Source organism: Pagrus pagrus (genome assembly GCF_965226575.1).
Source record: "Pagrus pagrus genome assembly, chromosome: 17".
Classification (NCBI taxonomy): domain Eukaryota; kingdom Metazoa; phylum Chordata; class Actinopteri; order Spariformes; family Sparidae; genus Pagrus; species Pagrus pagrus.
In genome coordinates, this window is record NC_140201.1 from 8,599,216 (window position 1) to 8,624,406 (window position 25,191).

At 41.7% G+C, this 25,191-nt stretch overlaps 1 protein-coding gene across 3 annotated transcripts in view; it reads left to right on the forward strand.

Moving 5' to 3' along the window:
* samd12 (sterile alpha motif domain containing 12) overlaps window positions 1–25,191 on the forward strand; it is a 114,963-nt gene that overhangs the window by 23,784 nt on the left and 65,988 nt on the right. For all 3 annotated transcript variants that reach the window (XM_084380157.1, XM_084380156.1, XM_084380155.1), the window contains exon 3: window positions 9,312–9,441. In XM_084380157.1, coding sequence (XP_084236283.1) covers window positions 9,312–9,441 — 130 coding nt within the window. The remainder of the gene's footprint in view (window positions 1–9,311; window positions 9,442–25,191) is intronic.

Genomic DNA, 25,191 nt, shown 5'->3' on the forward strand with positions numbered 1-25,191 from the left:
TCCTCTGTGTTTCTGATAATAGATCAAAGGATCCATCATCAGCTATGCAGCGTTACTTCCTCTCCAGAAATAGACCGAGGTTGGGACAGTGGGAGGAGACGCACGCACTCTCATATTCTCTTTTCTCTGTATAAAATCTGCAGTAATCAGCTGTCAATCAGAGCAAGTGGAAGCACTTTAGAGTCAGATGTAGTCCTCTGTGTGCAATCCTGGATGAGCTTTTTGAAATGCCTGACAGACTGACAGACTGACAGACAGACGGACAGGCCTGGGTTCAATTAGTGCAAACAGACACAGCCAAGATGCTCTGTTCTTGTGCTGCAAATGCAATTTAATACGCGGTGTATATAAAGTATCCCTAACATACTATCCGTGCTCTGTGGGTTTTGTGGGCATCATCATGTAATGAAGCCGCAGCTGAGTCACTGAACTGCATTAGAGACCTGGAGGGCGTTCTTGTATTCGCAGAAATAATTTAACCGTCTGAGCTTTCATTCTCGGTGTTGTGTCTCAGGATTGCAGTTAAGAATTAGTTTCTCTCTTTGGGGGAAATTCAGTCGGTCAATAACTGCATAAAGACTATAATTACATAGAATGGTAATCTGTTCTATCATGCAACACAGCCACGGGCCAAATGGTATGTATTAATACTTACTGGGTTTGAGCTTCATTAGGAGCTAGATGGGAGGTTTGCAGCATATTAACTTCACTGTTAGCAATTAAAGTCAACAGCAGTTAGATGTTATGTGGGCTGGGCGTGATTCTGACAGAGATCCCTCAGATTTGACTGGAGATCCGAACACACACCGTCTCCTATGGTGTTGCTTTAGTAGCTACTGTATGTGAGGCTAATCCTTGGACATTTACCCCCAAGTTCAAAATGAAGTTTTAATGAATATTTGGCATATAACAGGAGCAATTAGTACAATTAAGATGATTTGAACTTTAGACTTCTTTATTGTATTTTTGTTTGTACGTATTGTTGTTGCATGTGGGATTTTGACGATATGCTCACTCTTAAAACTGATGTACAGTAGTAATACAGTATCCTGCACTGTATATGTGCCTAAAGGTTCAAAGACACAAAATAAGATGTCTATCTTGCTTGCTGAGGCATAAATCAAATCGTCATCCAGATTTTAAAGAGTAACTTCACCCGAAAATGAAAATTCAGTCATTATCTACTCGCCTCAATGCTAATGGAAAGTCACTTCAGACCTGGTGCACGCTAATGCCTTTAGCTCAGCGGCTACAGCAAAGATCCGAAGACTTGGATTATGCTGTATGAGCTGCATGGAGCCATTTTATACATATATATATATATATATATATATATATATATATATATATATATTTTCCTATTGCTTCCTTATGTTTTATAAAAAAAGTCCACATCGACTTCAGTTGTTTCAAAGAACGCTGCAGCGCTGTTTTGCTGTGAGGCTCCAGAAATGTTCAGATAATTTCATTTTTGCAAGAACCAGAGTTTGACACCTGAAACATGTTTTTCTACAAAATGGGACCAAAAAAATATCTTAAACTGACAAAATCTTGTTTTGACTGGTACCTGAAGAGGTCAAAACTCCAGCGAAGATCGGACTTGAAGAAATGTTCTTTGGAATGTGTTGCTGAAGGCCAGAGGAAACACTGAAAGCAGTTTTGAGCTTTTCAGACTTTTTTCCCTCTCCGTGCACCGAACCATTACTTTGAACTATCTGATCAAACATTAAGCAAACAACATCTGGCCTCGAAAGTGCCAGATTTTTAACACTCGCTGCTACGCACCCACTTTGGTGAAACGCAAAGAAGCATTAAGATCTGACAACATGATCGATCTGTAATCTAAAAAATTCCCCTGCAGGGTGAGAAACTTAACTTCTTGTCGGCACAGTTCGCCAAGAAAAAGCTTCTTTTGTTACTATGTCAAGTTTATTTCCAAGTTTTCTTTATTTTTAAGGAAAATCAGACGCATTAAATCTCATATCTATTTCGTAATGCCTCAATTAGCTCTGAATAAATGCGAAGACATAATAAATCCAGGCCTCGGTAGAGTACATAGACGAGAATACGACAGGTCATTTCAGTTCATCACAGCAGCACCGTTCAGTTTTGAATATTAGACCGAAGCTGCTCCCTGGCTCCATTTGTAATGGAGCCGAGGCTTAGCCCCAGATTAAACATGAGGCATAAAACAGCCATTTAGACGCAGTGGATGGCTGTAACATCCATAGCAAATCAGCTCATCTCAGCCGTAATCGATATCAAGCCCAAGGTGAATATATCTTGTTTAGTGTTAACACACCCCACGATGCTTTATGGACCCTGCCGAATCCCAAGGTCGCGCAGCGTTCAGGGGCCTTGTGTACTTTCTTTGATGTGCCGGAGTAAAAGTTGGTTCCGCCTGTTAACAAAGGTTCCTTATGAGGGCTTATTAATGCAGCTCTCTGGTCACACACACACACACTTGCAGACATATCTCGGTTTCATCCCCGCTCCTGTATGTAACAGATTAATTAATACAGGGAATTTTCATCTCCTGCCAACTTTGGCCGAGAGAAATGGAGCGAGGCAGAGAGAAAGGAAAGTGAGAGAGAGCATGCCAGAGCTGTTAATTAGCTGTGCAGTGGAGATAGGGCCGATGACACAGGGCTCCGTGTCTCAAACAGCCATTCACTCAGTCAACATGACACTAATGGCAGCGGCCCTCCTCCTCCTCCTCCTCAGCACTTTTCTGTCCAGTCACACTCGAAAAAGAAGTGGCTGCAGTGTTGAGTTGTGACACTAGAGGGTAGTGTGTAACAGTGGATCACACCGGTGTGATGTCAGCAAGTCCAGTGTACACAGAGAGGATCACAGTCTGATGCAGCCTCACAGGCTCTCTGGTGTTAAATAAATGGAGGAAAGTTATTATAATTATACATACTGATGAGTCAGGAGCAGCAGTGTTGTGAAAGGTACCCAAAAGTCATACTTGAGTAAAAGTAAAGATATCGTCTTAAAGTAAATTATTTTAAATATATATATAATATAACATATAAGTATTTTTCTGGCAATACATGCCCGTAACTGTCAAAAGTAAATTATACATATATTAACATGCATGCATAAAGTGCCAGGTCGATTATTGGATCAGATATTCAGCATTTTTCTGATTATTCTACTTACATGCTGCTCTGATACTTACATGCTGCTCTGATACTGCATGTAATCTGCAACGTTACTTGTAACTAAAGTTATCAAATAACTGTAGTGGGTAAAAAAGTACAAAAGTTGCCTCCAAGATGTAGTGAAAGTATAAAGTAGCAGAAGCTGGTAAGACTCAAGTACAAGTAGCTCAAAGTTGTGCTTAAATACAGTACTTGAGTAAATATACTTGGTTACATTCCATCACTGCTATTTCACAAATAGCATTCATTAACAATGGTTATTATACACTGCTACCATACGCAGTATATGAATATTAAAAAAGTATATTTTAAAAACACTATCATGTAATCGTGAGCAGCCAAAAGGTCTTTAATTGTTTATTGATTTGGTATTTGTCCAGGAAGCGTTGATATCCAGATGCTACTTTATTAACAAGTAACTAAAGACATGATAACAGTTGTTGAAAATACTGTACACAAATAAACAATTATCTTCTTTAACTACACTATGATGTGATATGAACAGTTTATTATATATTTATTTTCAGCTTATGAAAGCAACAGAGGGGTTAAAGTTAAGCTTTACCAACATAGATCATCTCACTGTGTATCACTTGTCTATATAACTTCAACTCTCAGGATCACACCACTGAATCACAGTGATGTGATCGATGATATTTCACACTTGCTCTGGCGATGTAAACGTCTCTCTCCATCCTTTTAATGCCACTTTGAACTGGATTGAACAAAATTGATATGCTTTCTCCTTCTATTAATGGCAGAAGCTCCTGCATCGCCACTTTCACTCTGCTTTGATTCGGTCTTCGACGACTTTTACTAGACTTCCTCTACTCCCGGCTGGTATTTAAGGCAGTCTTTGAAATAAAACTTATTTTTACTGGAGGTTGTAAGTGTAATAAGGAATACTGCTTAAGTCAGGGATATTATTAAAGACTGATATTCGATTTCTGGGGCCGATACCAATAACAGGAAGTAAAAACTTCCAGTATATATTCTACAGTTTAACGATCAGACTGAAACAACAAGAATTTAATAACTATAAATGATCCCAGACATCTTTTTTCTGCATCATTGTCTCAATTATTATTATATATTACATCGCCGATACCTATATATCTGTAATAGGCCAATAATAACAGCAAATACATCTAGTTCGCTAACTACTGCCTGATTAGAGACACATTACACCTCCAGTCTCCTTAAAATGGAGCTCCCTTTAAGTCATTATGTCGGAAACTGAGCTGTCCGCCTTGTTCTGATGGACTTTGCGGTCCGTCGTCTCACATTGTATTACTAAACCTGATTGGACAACGATTCGGGACCGCCTCGTTCCAAACACAGCCATGTTTCATCTGACAAACGGTATCGCTCCTAATGAAGGCTGCCAGACAGCCGTAATGGTTCTGAACAAAAAGTAACAGCTCTCGCGCTGTCAAAGAGCGATCGAGTATTTGTTTTGCCCTTGTACGCATTTTGCTCAATAAATGAACTCTGCCCACTTCTTTTGTCAGGGGAAATATCCAGGGCTGAGGCTCAGTCTGAGTTATTTCTGTGAAGTAAACAAAAAACTACGGAGTCCATTTGGCATTAACCGACGTCATTGTGGTCAGTTTAATACTAAATGCGGGAGATTATTGACCAAACAATGTCACTATATGCGCTAATTGCTGCCTGAGTCAAGATTTTTAATTGAGTGTGAAGCCGTTTGACCCTGCAATCAGCAATCTTGGAGCCAAAATGAAAATCCTGACACAAGAGAAACGATAATACAAAACCAGCCACATTCACCCTGCGAGTCACATGCTGTTTGTCTCCGAGAGCTTTTTAATTCCCGGCTCTCTTTGTATTCCAATACTGTCTTCACAAAGGGGGCCATCATGTGATTGCCTCTTGATTAATTCAGCCGAGCACATTCATATTGGATCTTTAAATGCTTATCAGCGTTAGCGCGATTACATGCTTCATTATGTTAAGTTTTCCACTGTGGTCGCTAATGCGTGGATGTTTACTCCTCACTCTTCTGGTTCACGTTCGGGTTGTGCGTTTTTCTCCCCGAAGGCTTTATTCCTCGTCTTTTAATTTTTTTTTATTTTTTTATTTTTTTTTTGAGGTCGTCCTTGCACTGTTGCTAAGGTAACGTGAAGAATACTGGGAGCTGCACTTGGCTTTCGGTTATCAATTAAAAGCCAAGGACTACGGCGACACACTGAATGCGTGTCGGCTCACGTGACAATCAGATGTTTTTTTTGCATTGCATTCATGTTTTCCCTCGTGCGGGTGTTGCCCATGTGGATATATATGTATGTGTGTGCGCCCGTTCCCAGGCGTATTGCAGTTGGAAATAAAGCAGGCTTCTCCTCTCACCCCTCCGCTGTCACTCAAATCTCTAATTGGCCCGGAGTCTCTTGAACGCAGCTCTTTGAGCATGATTGTGCTCCTGTTTTCCGTCTCCCTTTCTGCTGTTTTCTCTCCGCCCTTTTGGCTGTGTTGGCTGGCTGGCAGTCAGGAAGGCACCAGCTCACCTATTGTACCGGCCCCGGGAACACAGCTACGGGCTAAATCAGTGCAGAATGTAAAACACAGATGGCCATTGACTCACAAATGGGTTCATGGAAAAATGAGAGAGTCTCCTGTGAGTCCACTGGCTCCTTTTTTTTTTCTTTCCTCTGCTCGCTGCCTCATCCGTCAGTCCAGTCGTCCTTCCAAACTCTCCCTCCTCACATGCTTTCAACACACACTGTCCTTCCCTGCACTCCTTCTGCATCCGGGCCTCCCTCTCTCTTTTGTCGCCTCAGGCTACGAGTCAGGGTTAATTAGCACTGAGTCGAGCTGTGTTTAATGGTTAATGTGGTTTCTTCCCCGCGATGTCGTTCCCTCCCCTCCCTGCAGATTCAGCATCTCTCCACGCAGGCTGCAGAGCGCTCGCATTAAGACCCGTGCCCTACCTGCCCACCTGCCCGCTCTGGCTGTCTGTCACCTCGCCTACCTGCAGGGGATGTAAGCCCGCATGCCAAAAGCATCATGTACATCTTCCCCAAATTTCTCTCTCTGTCTCTGGGATGCCAGATATAGAGTGAGTGGGAAGGAGCCGTGGCGAGCGAAAGGAGAGAGTGAGGTAGCATATAATAAGAAACAGGTGAGAGGGAGACGGGAGAGATGAGAGCACCAGTATGTGGGGAGAGGAAGTGAGAAAGACAATGTGATAGATCTGACAGGGACAGAGCGAGATTGAATACAGGGGAGAGATGAGAGACGGGGAGGAGGGGGTCGGAGCGAGGAGGCAAAACAGAGAAAATGCTGCCAGTACCTGTTATTCTGCCTTCTCTGGGTGGAGAAGAGAAGAGGCCTCCATTGCTATGCCACACCACACGGCAGCCGGAGAGCAGGCTGAAGTGGAAGGGAGTGGATGTGAAATTTTAATCACCTCTCTCTGTTTGTAATTTTAGTAGCCCCCTCAATCAAAATCAGAAGCATTGCCAGCACTTTCAAGAGCGATCCTTTGGCAGGCGACTGCGCTGAAGGATTTAAAGTAGAGTGGCATCCTGCAGCAAGAGTACAGTGCAGTGCAGAAGTACAGAAAAGTGCACGTGTGTGTGTATGTGCTATAGCATGTAATTTAATATAACCTCTAATAAATGTCAGAGCTCTTCACTCTGTTCACAGTGGTTGCAACTACAGTTCTTGGTGTTTTTGACCACATCTGCGAAGGAACTACTTTGATTAGCCTCCCCATGTATTGTTTTCATCTAAAGCTCAGCAATCATTCCCTGAATCCCTGAAACACGGGACTTAATCCGTGATCGGCTAGAGTCCATGACATCCGCTTTTTCTTACTTTAGATGCACAATATTCTCTTCTGTTGCTAGGGGTCTCCTGTCTATCAAAACAAAACAAAAAAATCTGCCTAGTGTTGTGTGGGGAGAGCCGGGCGGGTCATTGCTGATCAGAGCTGGTCACTTCTGGAGGAATAAACACCCACAGTCTCATCAAACTGTAGTCCAATACAGACCCATTAAACGGCTTTTAAACTTTTAAAAAGCAGATTTATCTGCACTCCTGTTTATAGACCTGACTGTAGCAGGGATCCGCGGAGGTGACCTCCGTTGTCGGGTGTTTATGTTTTGTAATGTCGACGGTTGACGGGAGCTGGAGGGGAAATGTACTTCACTTCCTGTATGTAACGTTACAGAGAGGAGAGGGGTAATAAGAGAGAGAACCGGAGTCCCTGGTGAGTGCTGAGTTCAGTGATTGACCTGAATTCAGCCCACACACACTCCCATAGGTGCCTGTGGTTGCTTGTTAGTAATCTGGCTGTTTGGTGCAGATAAACACAAATGGTCCCCTGGTCAAAACACAGACTATTAAACAGTCTCCATTTCTGATGAAAAGCTTTCTGAAAGCAGTATTTAGTTTTGTAGGTGATCTACGCTAATTTGCCAGCTTTGCTTGGGTTTAAACATTGTTTGGGATAATGTAAGTCCACAACTCCACAACATACAGTACATAACAAAGATTTAGCTGTTTTTAGACATTTTAATGCCGAACTCTTACATATCATATGTTTAAAGCTGTCCATTGTATCTACATATGTGAAACCAAATGAACTCGAGTGTACCCCAGTGGAAATGTTCCTTTAAGGCACCAGTCTTTGAAACTATTTTAGAAACGCTTCACCACCAAATTGAGCCAAATCCCTTGACTGCCATTTCAGCCTTTGACTTGGATTTGCCGAAGCATGAACAGGTTTGCTTTTACTTCTTTACCGGCTTGTCAAGTTATCTAACCTAAGTGAAAGGAGTCTGCCTCTCCTTCCCACACACAGTGGATCAGAGACACTATGTCCCGGACGAAATCCTCGTTACAGTACATTTCAAAGTGCGGGTGCCTCCATTTTTGAAAAACCCACTGAGTAGCTACCTTTAGCCACCTTATTTCTTATTTATTGACTATATTTTTCTGTTACTAGATATTTTCCCTCTATTGTTGTTTATAATTTTAATTTTATCCATCCATAATTTAGAATACCTCCTCTGTGGTCAGCTCTGTGTTTGTGTTTGTTTGGGCAGATGGATGTGTTGTTACCTGGACGGTGAAAACTGAAATCCCTTTCCCTGTACAGTTACTGTTTTATCCATTATTGACAATCAATAGAAAGACCTTTGGAGGAAAGAACAAGACATTTGAAGGTGTCACCTCGGGCTCCGGGAAACTGTGATGGGCATTTTTCTGATTTTATAGACTGAAAGATTTATTGAGGAAAATAACACCACCAGTAAAAATACAAAAACCAGGACACACATCCCGCAGAAGAGGAGCCAGTCTGCTGGATTCAGCCTCCTCTGTATGAGGCAAAGCTCCAGTCTCGTCTCATTTTTATGATGATTTTAGACAGCGTTGTTTTGCACTAGTTTGAAAAAAGAGACTTTGTGATGGTGTTGCACCATTAAAGGCAGCGATCTGTCAATAAAAGCTGCTCTAAATAATGCAGGTTTCAAAACATTCAAAAGAGGACTTTTTCCCACATTTCTACACGCTTGTGAGGATACAACACCATTTCAGGAGAGAAACTAAATGCAAACAAAAACATTTACAGCCTCCCAGGGTACCTTTATGGCGAACAGTGTTCTGTATTTACAGTCAGTAAGAGCAACCATATTGTAAAAAGTGGATTTAAACTGTAAAATGTGAGCACAGGAGTCATTTTTGAAAGATACTGTAAGGTGAATAAATAGTGAAGTGTGAATGCAAAACATACAAGGTTAATTGAACTGTAAAGTTTCTTTTCAGCTGTCTGTAAATGTCGTATTTTTGTATTCATTCCACTTTAAATGATTAATAATTAATTGATCCTTGAGGGGGGAAAAGGTCACACAGCAGCCAGTATGTATATGATATGTATTATACAACAAAATCAGTCAAGTGGAAAGTCAAGTCCAGATGGTATGCTCTAACCAAAGTGTGAAAATGGTTGTTCACCAACAATTCCCCCAGCTTCAATAATACATGCACAGACAGAACGGATCTCTAAACTGCAAAAACAGACCCAAAGTTCACCAAGCTCGTAAAAAGAAGGATTTATATAACTGCGTCAGTACGTGTGTTGATTCTGTGTGTTTCTGACGTCTCGTTTCTGGTTCCTCTCAGCCGGGATATGTGAAGCTGTCCAAGCCGGTGGCCCTGTGGACCCAACAGGACGTGTGCAAGTGGCTGAAGAAACATTGTCCCAATCAACACCAGATCTACAGCGACTCCTTCAAACAGCACGACATCACAGGTACTACTTCACACTCGCACTGACCTGAGCGGTGAACGTCACGGAAGACGCAATCGAAATAAACTCTGTGTGGATTTGTGCCGTTGCTGTCGCTAGGTGATTAGTGGTTGATCCTTGAGTTGTTGGAAATTGCCTGAGAAGCCAATCCACACTCAAAAGTACCTTTGGAAAGGACTACCCACCTGGAACTTAATTTAGACCTTGGTCCCTGCTGTGGAAACAAGCTCCTCCAAAGTTTTCTAATGCTCTTGTAGTGGAAATGAGCTGTTCTAACAGAAACATCAACAACTCTGACCATAGAAACAGTCACAAATGAAGCACTGAACAATCTCTTCACATCCGTTTCCAATTAAAACTCCCAACACCGCTCCTCTTTTCTCATAACTCTGCCGCATTTGTCTTCTCTCATCACGATGATGCCAGATCTCATTCACAACAGCGTAACCAGGTGCACCCCGCACCCGCTGCCTGCCACCTGCAGCCCTGCCACCCGGCTCACCCGTCTGTCCATCCCGCCCTCCCCACTGTCAGAGTTGCCACTGACAACAGTTGCCACGTCAATCACTCCCCTAACGAGGCTCCTCAAGGTCACCCCGACGCTAACGACACTCCGGTCCGCATAGTAACAGACGACCGTTAATTGCAGTGCTCTCCAGCTCTCAGAGCACGACTGATCACATTAATATGTTTATTTGTTGCTGTCGAGGACCTCCTCGACTCACTGACTGGCTGGCAGGATGAATCGCTCGGCGGTCATGATGAGTGGCGTAATGACTCACGCTCCCGTTTTAGCCTTTGATGCATTCTGACTGTTATATGTTTGCATGGAGGGTTTTGAGATTTAGCATCCTCTGTTTAATGGTGCGAAAATATGAATCTCAAGTTGCACATATATCTCATCAGCAGCACAGGGTGCAGAAGATAACCCACAGTTCATTGCATGTCCGCTGAACCGCTGCTGCATTTTGGATCCATCTTGAAGTAGAGGCATTTTGGAAAATGTTGTTTTCTTTTCATTCAAGGTACAGTACAAACACTGCAGCGATAACTAATAAATCACTTGAGTCAAGTCTAAAGTTTGCTTAGAGAAAAGATCATTTCCACGTCGGAGTAAAGTTTTATAAATAACCACTGAGACGGGGTTTATACTTCAGTATATCAGTCTGTTCTATAAATGAGGCCCAAGAACATCTTTGTTGGTCCATCTGCCATATATGTCATGGCCCTGAGTTTAGTTTCGCGATTTTCCTGTTTTATTTTGAAGGCCTCTCCTTGTGTGTATTTTTTTTACATTGCACTTGCACTGTCTTTTTCCCCAACCTTTTTCTGTGTACACCTATGTTTCATTAGTCAATCAGTCCTTGTGATGCTACACTCCTAGTGTTTGCACTTCCTGTCTTTGTCTTTTTCCCCAACCTTTTTCTGCGTACACTGGTGTTACGTTAGTTAATCAGTCCCTGTGATGCTACTTCCTGTCTTTGCCTCTTTCTGTGTTCACCTGTATTTCATTGGAATCACTTCCTGTCTTTGTCTTTTTCCTGCCCTTTTTCCGTGTACACCTGTGTTTTGTTTTTCATGTAGCCTGTGTTTTTCCTTTGTTTGCTCACTTCTACCATGTGAAACATGAGTCTTTTTTTTGCAGATTATTGACTTAGATCTTGTGCGCAAAATAATTTCTGTTGCAGTAACAAATCAGATTAATTACAAGACACAAAGACAAAGAGGACGCTGCTCTTATCACATCTGTGCAGTGTTTGTGATTACACAAAAGAGAAGTCATGTCAAGTGCAATCATCCAGTCATTAATTTGGTAGAAATCCCTGATAAGGTCCATATCTCATAAATAACATTCAAGTCGAAAGCATTCAGTCATAACCTGTAAATACATTTTCTCTTATTAGTCTCGCCATGATTAGAACATTAGATCTTAGCTTCCTAATGCTATATTAGCTTAACGACCTGTGTTTGTTGTTAGGCTTTAATGATTTTTTACAGGATCACACAGGAGAAGAGAGGGTTAACCAAATATGCATGCGCATAGGGCACACACACACACACATACACACACACGCAGGCTTTCCTACTGGCACAATTAGGAGATAATGACATGCGCAAAACCTGCGAGTAATTCAGTTTGTCTTCACATCGAGCATTAATTAACAGAACCCAATTAAAACAGGCCAAGCCACACCAATTGGGCTCACAAGGCAATTTGCATCCCAATCAATCTTTGAAATATTATGCAGATATTTTTTTTTTCTTCTTTCTGTTTCTACGCCCTATTAGCATAAACAAGGGAGGAAACAAATGATGAATGGAATATTGTTGTGGAAAACAATCATGCGTAGACAAACAAACAGTGAGTGTGAATACATTTAGAAGTGCATCTGAGAATATTTGCTCAGTGTGCTTTTAATACGCTAGCTCTGACCCTTGAAGATTGGGCGTGTGTTCGTCTGTGTGTGTCTGCATGAATGGGCCTGATTTTTGTTTTTCAGCACATTGGATTCTCCAGACCGTAGCGTTCCTTTACTGTATTTTCTGTCCAATCCATCCACAACAAAACACTCAACCCTCTCTTCAGCTGCCAGCGGCACTCAATCTCACTTGTCTCGGCAATGTAGTCATCCCTTCATAAAGTAGCAAATCAGTAAACAGTCTATTCCAGATCATAATTCAAACAGGCATTTGTGTCCTCCCTCCTCTGACATAAAACAGCGGCGAGGGAAATGCGTTTTACTGCGTATCTGGGGCTGGTGCAACATTTTTAACGTCGAATGACTTCAGTATGCAGCAGCTGCCTCCCTGCTAGGCTCCTGTAACCTCAGCCAAAGAAATCAATGTTTCCCATCCTCCCTGCAGCCTCCACTGCCAAGAAACCCTTTCCCTCCCTCAATCTTCACCTCCCACCCCCCCCAACAGAGACAGCGGCGAATTTGACTTTAACACCCAGCTGCCATTAAAAATGCATTAAAGCATATTACGCCATAATTAGATATTAGTCCCTAATCCGTTGTAATTACGAGGACGAAGCTCTTTTGGTGAGAGGAGTAGCTCGCCACGATAAATTAGTTAAACACACAATTTCCGATACCTTAGATGTAATCAGTGCAGAAGGTGTGATGACATAGGTAATCAAAAGTAAGAGGGTGGAAGCGAGGAGGGTGAGTCACGATTAAGTTATATCTTCTGTCAGAGACGATCATTACATCACAATGAGGAAATTTAGAGGCTCTCTGAAAGCATAAAAAAAAAGCCGAATTAGATGCAGCTGTAGAGGCTGGCTGCAGAAACTTCCCAATGTGTTAAGACTCACATTTACAGGGCTGGTTCTTGGCAACAACAAGCTGTAGATTATAAATAGTTACACTGGTAACACTTTGTATAAGTGTACACATATTTACCATTAAACAGTTGCTCATTAGCGTGCATATTTCTAGCATACTGACTCTTTATAAGGCATTATAAAGCAGTTTACAACATACAGAACGGTCGACCTGTAAACAGACTTGTGGTTTATACATCAATGGTGTTTGTAAAAGTCTTTTAATATATTATTGTTGAAACTTTACATTTCTTTAGGTTCAATTTTCAATTTTATCTTGTGACATCGCTGCACTCTGGCTGGGTAAGGCACAAAAACCCCTTGGTTAGGGTTAGGAAAAGGTGATACTTTAGCTTAAAGGTGCAGTATGTAAGAATTTGCCAGCAGTCTAACGCAAACTCCAAACCAAAAGTAACCGCTAACTGCTGTTAACTAAAGCGGCTGTTGGCTAGCAAGCTCGGTAATCTGTGCATCTAGCCATCTAACACAATAAATAGGTTTCATTACCTCAAAACTGCTGTATTTTCACATTATGTTGATCATTTTAGTCAATTTTTAAATGCTTTCCACTAAAACTCTCACACATTGCTCCTTTTTAAAATACCTGATTTTGTTCACCAAATAAAAACCCTGGTGAAAAGTACCCAAGGTCTTGTTGAAAACACCAGCTTGTAGCCACAGACGCAACTGGAGATATTTTGACTTCCTGTCGAAAAATATCAGTTGTTTCGTCACCACAAACGCAGCCAGAGATGGTCCCAAGGTCTCCTTAGAAAAATATTCAGCGGTTTCACACTTGAAAATCTTGAATCACAGCCTCAAACTGTGGTCACCAGCTTGGCAGCCTTCTCTCCTCGCTGCATCTCCGCCACCATCCCAAACCAGGAAGGAAAATAATGTTTCCAGGACATGTTGTCTTGAAAATTGTACTAAAAGGCGAAGCGAATTAATAAATTGAATTTTCCCAGTTAAGTTGTAAACCAAACTTCTAGTTCTTCTTCTTCTCTTATATTTTTTTTGGCAGATTAGATGCTTCACAGCAGGCAGGACCGCTTCGTACGTGGCAAATAAGCACTATTCCGATTAAATGCTCTGGAAATATAAACGCACATCTCATCAGATTGCTTTATTTAGCGTCCATGTAAACCAGAATGATTTCAATCACATTGAAGAATATTGTCCGTATAACCAAAGCTACTGTCATATTTCATTTTCATTATTCAGTGCCATAAATGAATGCCAAATTAACAATGTGAAATAGCCCTCGGACACTGACAGATAAAGTCAAAGGATCCCTGGACACAGACTTATAAAAGCCACCTTGTCCCTCCCACACAGGACCAACTCAGACTGAACGAGACACAAAGCAACATTTGGAGATTCAGTAGGTCTGAGAAAAAATCGAGACGGCAGTGCAGTGTGGATTGGGACCTGGAGGATACCACTCCTCCGATCATCCATCATTTAGCCTGTTTTTCCTCACGCAGGAATACTCCAGATGAATGAATAACCAGCTCCATAATATCCACTGATGTATAGTGTCATAAGGCCTTACTCTGAATAATTAATAGCCTGTAATATTAGCGGTTTAATGAAGAGTGGCTCACACTGTACCACTTCAGTTCTCTTAAAGCGAAGAGTTCAACCCCCTCTGGTTCGCCGGATCCATCAACTCGCCACTTTTAAAAATAACAACAGGCCGTGTCGCTGCGGTCGTGATCTCCTCGTCCACTGGAAGGCCTCACACTGGGTACGAAATGTATATTTGATGAGGCAAGGAAAAAAAAACACAGGACGAAAGGTGACAAACGCTGTTTTAAAACCAGACGAGGACGACCGGCAACAGGCCTAAACAGCACTTGAGCGATGAGACAATGAATTCTGCCGGTGCCACAGACTGCTGCCATAAAAGCGCTGCTGTGTAATAGAGGAACAGGCGTATAGTGAATGACTGGAACTCACTAACATGGCTGCGTGTCAACTCGCGGGCCACAGAACAGCTCCACTGGTGGCCATTGTTTTGTGTAATTTCCGAACGGGAAATGCGAACAGCTCGCTGCTGATGAGCTGTTTGGGGGACAATTTGATCCACAGACAGAAGGAATCGTGGTTAATGATGCCGTCGGCGAGATGATTATATGGTGATGTGTAATTTAAAATTAATTACTTTTCTGCCAATTGCATGTTTTGGAAATGTCGTCCTTGCTTTTCCATATGGAGAGTTTGGAGATTAATCTTCAGGGACTGAGCGACATGCAGCAGAGCAGTTAGATAAGAATGTTTGGCTCAGTATGAAGCACGCGCTGTTAGTTTCACTTGTGTACTGATACTGCCGATGATGAACAAAGATACTATATCACATTTTAACCGTACTGGCGACATGTTTTCGGGTTGTCCGTCCCGTTCTTGTCAACGCCATGTCTCAAGAATGCCTTGAGGGATTTTTTTTTTTCAAATTTGGTACGAGTGCCCACCATGACTCAAGGATGAACTGATGATTTGATATTTGATAACCAATGGTCAGAGGTTAAATGCGCTGTGACATCATAATATTCTGCAAAACACGTCCACAGCACTGGAACAGCAACTTGACCAGTGTGCGGAGGAATTCAACTGGGATGCTGTAACTCTAGCTCTCTCTATGTTATTCCCTTTTTTTAACTCCTGTCAACCGCTGTAATCTAAGACAGCGTAATAATAGGGGCCATCATGGGTTTTAAAAAAAACCAGCTGAGCCGGATATTATATAGTTGGAATATAGCTACTATTCCCAGACAAAACAAGAAATTTCCAAGATTAAAGCTGTAAATTTACAGGAAAAACTTTATTATGGTCTCAGATTGAGGTGGTAAATCAAGCAAAAAACCTGAGTATTAACTGAGATTATAAACTTGAGAAATTAAAGTCACAAATTCATGACAAAACTCTGAAAAATTGTGGGTGGGGGGTTTAATACATCACGTATTAACATGTTTGTTAATATTTTATGCCTGCAGTGAAAGATCGAATCACATTTATACTTTGCAATTCAAGGAAATATTCGTGATTTTATCCCAGACATGTCTTCATATCACTTTGAAGAAATTCCTCCAAATCACCATGTTGTTTTCTTCTGATTCACGTCAATGTCTCTTCAAAGTCTAGATACTCGATATGATTCGAAGGTGAGAGAAAGTTCTTTCTCCCAAATTTATCACTATAATCTCAGAGAACATTTGAGTAGTTTTCTTGAAAATTTACCGCTTTAATCTCAGGAGGGTTTTTTTTCTTTCTAGGAATATTACCCCCTCATCTGGCTCTTTATTTTACCTACGATGACCCCGATAAGCCGTCGTAGTAATCACATGACGCCAGAAAATGGAATAATGCACTCTTGATATTCATGTCATTACAGCTCTTGTCCCCAGTGAGGCTGCTGTAATGATCATAGCAAGAAAATTACAGATTCAGTCAAAGACGACCCATCTCATGACCAATATGCGGTCATGTGATTACAGCCTCAATCACAGTAATCACACTGTGCTGAGTGCCTCCCAACAGCTTTCACCAGCTCCATTCAGGACACAGGAAAAGGCTGAGACCAGGCAGCGCCTCGGTGAAGCCCGTAGGCACGTGTGTGGTTTATTTTGCTGCTCGTTCCCACACAGACGCTGTAACTAAAGCTTGATGATGTACCTGCATGACAATTACTGCGTCCACGTTGCCCTCAGAGCTCTAGCTGCATGCCCTTATTGAGTTTATATAGATAGGCTGAGATGTTTATTTATTTCATGACTTACAATTAGGGCTGGATGAGGATGATGATCCAGCGTCGCGAACTGGAAGTTGTGCAATCACAGAAGTTTGAATGAGGGGCATTTAGCAGGCAGAGAGGATCTTAAAAAAATAACTACTGCGTTTCATCAGGGAGTTGTTTGTGTTTTGGAGTTAAACTAGGTGGAGCTTATATTCTGACAAAACTCGACAAACAAACAAAAAATTTTTTACAAATGCCCCTGCTATTCACCAACAAAGACAATGGAGTGTGCAAATACAAAACACAAAATGTTTTTCATTGATACTATAGAAACAAATAAAGCATGGCTTACAAGTACAAAAAAACATATTACAGCATATCTGACATGAGCTTTTTGCCAGGATTTTCTGAGTAATTCAGCCTCCTCAACAGCAGAGGGCGCTATGACTCAGCTGAGTATGTTCATACATATCTTTTTTTTTATATTACCCACTTTAGATGAACCCCGCCCAATTGAACAACAACCATATGACTAAAGCCTCAATGTAATACAAGAGTAGTAACAACAGTAGCTGGGAAAATAGCGGTACGGTGCACTGAATTTAGTAAAACGTACGGTAGACGGTACCGACGGTAGATGGTAGATGCAGAATGTTTCTCGGTGATGGGCCTCACTGATCACTAGAGTTGCATAATTAATCAAAATATAATAAAGATTGTAAAATGGCCAAGTGCTGTATCCGAATTGCAAAGAGCAGCAATGTTTTTTTTTGTTTTTTTATTAAAGTAAAATGTCACATCATCAACATATTAATTGTTTTTTCAGAAATTGTGATGCAAAAATGATCATTTCCACCAATCATATCGCAGTCGCAATATATGTCAAAATAAATGATTATTTTTTCACCATTCAATGCAGCCCTACTGTACAAAAACACAACTTTATAACTTAAATCACTGATTTTGGTATAAATCAGTTTAATTTGTTAAGTTTTGGCATGAAATCGACCCCATACTACTGAGGTGAAGCGTAAAAGTCAGGATATTTCTTGCATTGATTATAAACATTTGTTTTTAATCCATATACAAGTTCTTGAATTTTATGGAAGTGCATCGCTTAATTGCTGGAGGGTTATCATCTAATAATATTTATCACCAAATGGCAAGTGTGTGCAAAAACACTTCAAACTGATGTGCTTGGACATCAATTGTGTTCCACTCGTATCCATTACACAAGACTTCCATCTTCATATGTGTAAATACAAAAACTTAAATAACCATTTTTGTACATTTTCAATGACGTAATAATATAAGGCAACCAAGATTTAACAGTAAAGCACATTCCAGACTTTGAGGCAACAGAAAGTGTATCACACGAGGCAAAGAAGTTCATTAGAACAACGTTTAAAGCCAGTTAAAATTCAATTAAGGCAACAGAAATGCACCAGGGAACCCCAGGGCACAGGAGAACAGCAGTTTTCAACAATAACATGAACATCATCGTATCATCCAACCTATATCGCCATATAAAAAATAACCTGTAGTAATAATACAACAAGATATGACAGGATGTAAGCTGTCTTAAATCTCAGCCTGCAGTCCCTCCATAATAACCACAGAAAAGTCAGAGTGCTCTGTTTAGCTCAGGACAGCTAGTTAGCTCTACAGCAAACCTCACAGTGATTTCAGTCATTTATATGGACTCCACGGCGTTAGTGAGCTCCCAGCGAGCCGTCTACAGGTTGTTAGCTGTGGCTAACCAACAGAGGTGCGCTATAATGATCAGCAAACTGAAATAGATCAGTAGTGGTGAAATCAGCATGCGGCTACTGCTGCTGTGACAAGTGGAGGAATCGAGGCAGCTTATTATCCGTGCGTGGGTGTGTGTTTGTGTGTCTCCCTGGATGTCTGGACTAGTTTCATTACTTAGACTGAGCCGCGTTCTCTCCAGGATCATAACTGGCCTCCTCTCCTGCAGTCAGGAATAGCATTAGCATCGGATCACAGGTGCTTAGCGGCTGCAGTAGCCTTTTAGCTGCAGGGCTACAAGCAACTCTGTGACTGAGACAATCAGTCACCATTTACTGTAAGGGACTTCAAGCTGCGCCACATCACAGCGAGCACCAGTGAAGAATCTGCCCGGCGCTTCTGCTGCCGCCGCTACAGTCCGTGTTTTGTTATCGTCAGCTAGTCGAATCCAAAAGCTGTGATGCCGCTTTTCTTCTTGAGTGGGGATCCTATCGCGTACGGCAGCAAAAAGTACACTTATTACCCAGCACTCAACACTCACATCACTTGTTATTCTGCGCTTGACAGAGTGTAGTGCAGGTTTGGAGTGCGGCTCGCCAGATGCAGCTCAGTGACATTCATCCCCAGAGGACACACATATGGGCACACAGCTGCGTGGGAGATTTTGAGAAATGTGTGTGACCGGTGTGGAAGATTTACCTGAGGAGATGTAGTCATAGAGTACATTCTTGCACCGCATCACACAGCTGCTGAAACATGTCGGGGCTGTAAAGAGGGATTTTTTGAAGTCTGAGGGAAAAGAGTTCATTTTTGCTGCTTTTGTGCTCCAGTCGACACTTGGTATCGAATTCAACCATATCAGTGTTATCAAAAACATATATATTTCAAGTTGGTATTTGGTAATATTAAAATTAAAGCACTGTTCAGCCAAAAAAAACCCAACAAACTTTTGTTTTCATTAATTTAAAGTTGTAATTTGCATCATATGTCCAGAATTTTAGAAAAAATTACATTCAGACATTTAGACTGTACTGTGTTGTGTTGAGAGACTATTCTTGAGAGAATTAGCATGCTATCCAGCTAGCTACAAAGCTTCGTACCTGCAAGAGGAGATAGTCTGATACCCCCCTGCAGCTACAGCTAGCAGATATACAGTATGCCAGCTAATGCAGTAAAACTGAACAAAATAAACCCACAAAATATCAAGAAATGAAATTCTCTTACTTCTGTTCTCCCTACTAAACTGAAAAATACAACTGAATTCAAGTGTTTCTCTTTTACCGAGCTCGATTCCCTCGTTAACTCACCGTAACAGTCATTGTCTCTGCATAATCGTCTCTGGTTTGATCAAAATAAATCCTCAAATCACTGAGTAAGATGTAAAATAATTGACTCTATCACTTCTTGCCTGCCGTTTGTTGTAGTCCCTGAAGTCATAGTCTTGGTCGGAGCGGCTGAAAATCAGCAGACAAACTTTAAGGCCACTGGCTCCACGGCTAACTAAGCTAATGAGCTAATTCGCTAAAGTAGCTAGCCTCAGCCAAGGATAATGAGCAAAAGGGAGCACATGCAGCTCCCTTTGTTTTTGGAGCTACTAGTAATAATAATTGTGTAATACAGTTTACCATGAAACTGTGAAACTGATATTTTCCGCCCCACACACAGTCGCAATTAGTGCAGCGTTTTAGCTCAAAACGAACTCCCACAGGATCAGTGTGTGTTTGTGTATATGCATCGTGTGTGTATATGACCAGTTGGCGAATGCATCCCAGTTTACACATGCTTATATATGTGTGTGTGTGTGTGTGTGTGTGTGCACAGATGCACTCTAAGCTCCCATTCATCAAAGCTGCGGTTGACGTGCCAAGCTATAGCTGTAGATTACTGCTGCAGCCCAACACTGCTGCTGCACCCTCCACTCATTAATCTAATTCCCAGGGACAATGTGTTTGTGTGTGTACGCACATCGGCGCGTTTCTGTAAAGCATGCGTGTGCACATGTGCGCCAAAAAACGCATTCAGAGCAGCGACTCTGATCTTAACTAGTTATTAAAATATAGCTCACGTCTGATGAGCTACATATTCTTGGATGTGAATCAGAGAGAAAGGAGCTGCAGGTAACTGCCAGAATCGAGGAAATAGGTGAGAAGAAGAGAAATATTTTAAGAGTTTAGTGAAGGCAGAAGCAGCTTCCTGGGAGTTTGGATCCACAAACACCCTCACAGAAAGAGAGGAAGAAATTATTTATCTCAATCCAGGGGGGCAGAAAAGTATGGTAGTCAAGAAGCTGTCTGTATAAATAACTGGAGAGGAAGAGGGAAGCTGGCTACAGTGTTTTGATATGTGTGGAAAGCCTATAGACAGGACAGTAGATTTCCACCCACTTGTTTTTATGCACATTTTAAAATGTCTTAAAAGAGAGTCTGCGATGGAGCTGATGACATGCTGAAAGAGAGAAGATGTGAGAAAGGCTGACAGAAACAGACTTTCCTAACCACACCGGATAGCCTCCAAAATAAAGAACATTATCATCACAATATCCTCTGTTTGAGTCCAGACGGAGTCCTTATCACCACAGTGCCTGATTAAAAACACTACAGGGTATATATCGATCAGAAGTTGCGAATGAATTCATCTAAATAACACAAATGTCATTTTAGCAGCAATGAAGCACCGTAATGAATCAGAGTTACTGGGGCTCGATTAATAATTAGAGTGCAGGAGAATAAAGCTTTTAATGTCCCCGGGGGGCAAATTACAGACGGCGTTCAATAATAAAGACAAAAAAAAAAAATACAGAAATGGATGAAAGCAACAACTAATACAAAAAAAAAAGATCACTGTTGTCATTATCAGTTACCAGTAACCAGTGGACACCCTGTTGCAGCTTGTAATAAAAGCACGTTTTATTTAAAAAGAACCTCACGCATCTGTTTTTGCCGCAGCAGGTTGAGCTCCCTGTAAAGACGGCGCTGAGCTTTCAGGGAGAGTGGCAAAGACATTATTTAAATTGACACCAGTGACTTTTGAGTGCCAACTGTTTCCCAGAAGTGTTTTGTTTTTCAGACTGAAAGTATGACACCAACAGACAGCGGCAACCGACTCAGTTAAGGAACTAGAAAACACTTTCAACGGAGGCTTGTCAACGTTAGAGGGGTATAGGGTGAAGTTTTAGGACTACATGGTCGTCCAAATGGAGGTTTTTCCAGAGCTACACCACAAACCGAGGGTTATCAGAGCTCTGTTGTTTTAGTGTTTTATGGTTCTTTTCTTTATAACAAGCATCAACAATCACTAGTCATTTGCTCCTGTCTCGGTAGCTAACTAGCTAGCTAGCTATCTCCATCAGATAAATGGCAAATGGCATCGTGGTAACACCAGGATTGCTAGAGTAATGCAAGTGAAATCACCAGAACTGAAGATGGCACATTGGAAATGTCCATTCCTGTCCGTTCACACAAACGTATTTGACGACAAACTTGATGACGTATGAGGGTCTGGACGGGTTGTCCTATTTCATTGGGGGAGATTTCAACCACTACACCTTATAACTGCCAAGGAGGGACTCAAAAACAAGGACCAGGGGTACAAATTTGGGAATGGGATTGAACCAAAGAGCAGTCCAAGGCAAGGCAGAATCTGACACTGATATGGTGAAACAATCTTTTACAGTGTGTCAACATACTAGGTTACAGTCCCAGACTCCCCTTAAATGATGGCAGGAGCAAAAGAATTGAGTAATCTTCTCACATATTGGTGAACTATTTGGGTATAGGTTGTTGATGAACACATTTGTGTCTGTTGTTATGCTGTGATTTTATACCGATGACATTGTGGCTTCCCACTGGGACGATAAAGTCTTTTTATCATTTCATTTTGCCCAAATGTGAAGAATTTGCTAAAAGTGCCAAACATTTAAATGGATAACAGTGAAAGAGAGGCAGCATTGAAGACTCTGTCAGGTGTCAGAGAAGAGAGAGAAATGTGAATCCAATCAATATTCTGTCATAAAAGAAGCTTTATGGTGACAGGACCACAGAAGAGAGTAAGTGGATGTGTTGCCTTCAAAGACGATGATTATACACATGCTCCAAACTAGATGCTCCCGCCGTTAAGCGAGGGGTGGATAACACTGTCGCTGTGTGCGACGGGGTAAAATATATGTTTTGGGTCAAGAGTTAATGATTTTCTGCCGCCGCTTCTTTTTGCTGTCGTCTTTTTGTGTCGACCTGCCAAATGAACTGAGGCCACGCTCTGTCACAGTGTCGGACACCAGTATATTAACCATGCAGCACAACAGCAAGCTGACATAATATTTTGTCTGCACCACCTCACGAACCAGTCGTGATCTTTTTGACATTTTTCTCATCACCTCCGCATGTGTGATGCCTTTTACAGCCAGTGCACTACTTTTCTTATAACTTCCAGATAGTCAGCTTCAACTATCCCGTCCTCTCATACCTCATTTATTTCCTCTTGACCAATTTCCTCAGCTGTCCTCCCCCTCCTCCTCCTCCTCCTCCTCTTCCTCTCCTCATGGCCATGCTACACTGCTCAGTGTATTAATTGTGGTTTGAAAAATTCCCAGCTGAGGCTTGGTGGGATTGTTGAAGCCAATGGCTCAGAACTGCAGGGCGAGAGAATGAAAGCTTGGACTCCTTTCAGAAGCTGTCCCACCCTGCTGATACTGCCTCGTCGACCGGAAGGAGCAGCGCTTTGGCATCCACCGCCGAGAACTGGCAGTTTGTTCGCACTCATCGGCGAGCTTCTCATATTTCAGGCTTACTCAGTACTACACCTGCCCACATTAATACACTTCCTATGTCAAGATATCAAGCCTGATGTTTTAAAACATCCACGGGAAAACTTGTACTAAATACTTGTAATAAGCTTGTTTGGGGTCCTGGAGGCCTGGGCCTTCTTTAATAGCTCAGATAAGAAACTTTAATATTGTTTAAGTTACTTCACAACTGTGTTGCGAGCCGTCATAGAAGTGGACTCTGTGTTTACGTCATTGATGCTTGGTGCTCACGCGCACGCAGTCCAAGTGTATAGACAGTGTTTACCTGATATCAAACTTGTAATATGAAGATGCCAAATACATTAGCTTCACCATCTTGTTGCTGCTGCTTACATTCAGCCTGATGCAAATTCAAAGAATGCAGGCTGTTTATGAATCTACAGCATGTATATAAATAACTGTGAGTGTTATAAATGTTCTGTGTAGCATGAAGGAGTTACAAACTTTCTTTTCGTTTTGCAACCGTGTGTTGTATAAGGACAAATAAATTACCGTGAACATGAATTTATCTTGAACCTTTATGCTAAGCTGAACTAGCTGGCTGCTGGAATTAGCCAGATGTTTAAAGATAACGGCTCAATTATTTAATAATAAATGAATTATTTGGGACCCAACACAATTTTTAGGAAAAGATTCTGCACCTTTCTACAAGCTTTGGAGATTTTTTTAACGATTTATCTACATAAAAATAAAGGTCAATATGACCTTTAACCTGAAGGCAATGTAGAGTAACAAAATGTACTTTTCTTTTTTTGACCAAAGGAATATATTTGTTCTTCATCAAGCTTGAGGTTGTAGCAAAGGGAAGGATTATCCCTTCAATACTCTTTTGCATATTTGGTTTTAACAAGGTGAGGAGAACACGTGAACGCCTCACTAAGAAATCTCTGCAATATAAAGATTAGCATGAACCACCTGTTTATCTCCTGGTCACACAGCCGTGTTTCATCTCTTGTATCTGCCGTTATTCAGGATAGACATTAATGAAGTAGAGAAAAAGCGAACCTCTGTTGCCATGCCAATCTATCTTTGGTTATAGAATGAGGTGCCAAGTGATGGTTGGTCAATATTTATAGACTCATAACAGCATGCGTTATGTGCACGCTGTTTTTTCTTCTGTCAATTTGTACGTCTCCCTCCTCTCCCCCAATGTTCCCGCCCTCCACCTCGCCTTTGATTCATCAGTCCACTTTCTCTTTCCACCTCACTAATCTTTGTCCTTTCCATCTTCCCGTTTAATATGCTCCCCTCACTTCTGAGCCTTTACGGCGCTACTTAGCTCCCGAGTGTTTATGTAATGGGTACTTTCACTACCATTTTGCCATGAAGCATCTTAACTGTGTTCGGCATTCTACCCCCAACTGGCTGTAGTGCCGTGCGAAGAGCTTCTTTTAGTTAAGGCGGGAGAAAATTGGCCTAACGCAGTCGTTTGCAGGTTATACCACTAACGTTTAAGGGTACTTACCTTTTTTCCCCAACTACTCCCTTTTGTACAGTGGCAGCAAAGTTGCGTGGTGGGCTCTGCGTGCCCTAACGACCTGCGATAGATCGTCCAAACAAGTTGAGATACGTGAAATTGTTTTGAAAAGGGTGTTGAATAAGAGAAAGAATTTAAAGATTTTATTTCGCTCTAATGATCTTAAAAATGAGAACGAGGATAAAGAATGTGAAGGACTTACTTTCATGAGCCTACCAGGACTGATCTTCCCCTTGGTTCTGAACCAATAAGAGCCCTTGCCGGGGCAGTCATCGGGGCAGAGGAGCAAAGCGAGCTCTCGGGGTCTATCCTAATGCCTCGTAATTACCCTGAATTATCATCCTATCTGCTTACAACCCCACATGTTACAAAGGCACTCATAACAAGCGTTGATAATTACACCACACTCTGCTCGCCTTCTACCAGCAGCCCAAATCCCTGCCTCATAGAAACTGATTGGATGATTAAATTATGGATTTTATACAAGGATTTGCAATTAAGTAAGGAGCTGTGAGGGATTCCTGCTCAGGGGATGTACACTACTGATTTTTATATAAAACGTGCGCCGTGTTTTAGAGGAATGTGCTTCACATTGAGTCGTGCTCGGCTTGACGGCAATTTCACATAATAGACGACGGCATTCACAAACAGTCTCTATGTCA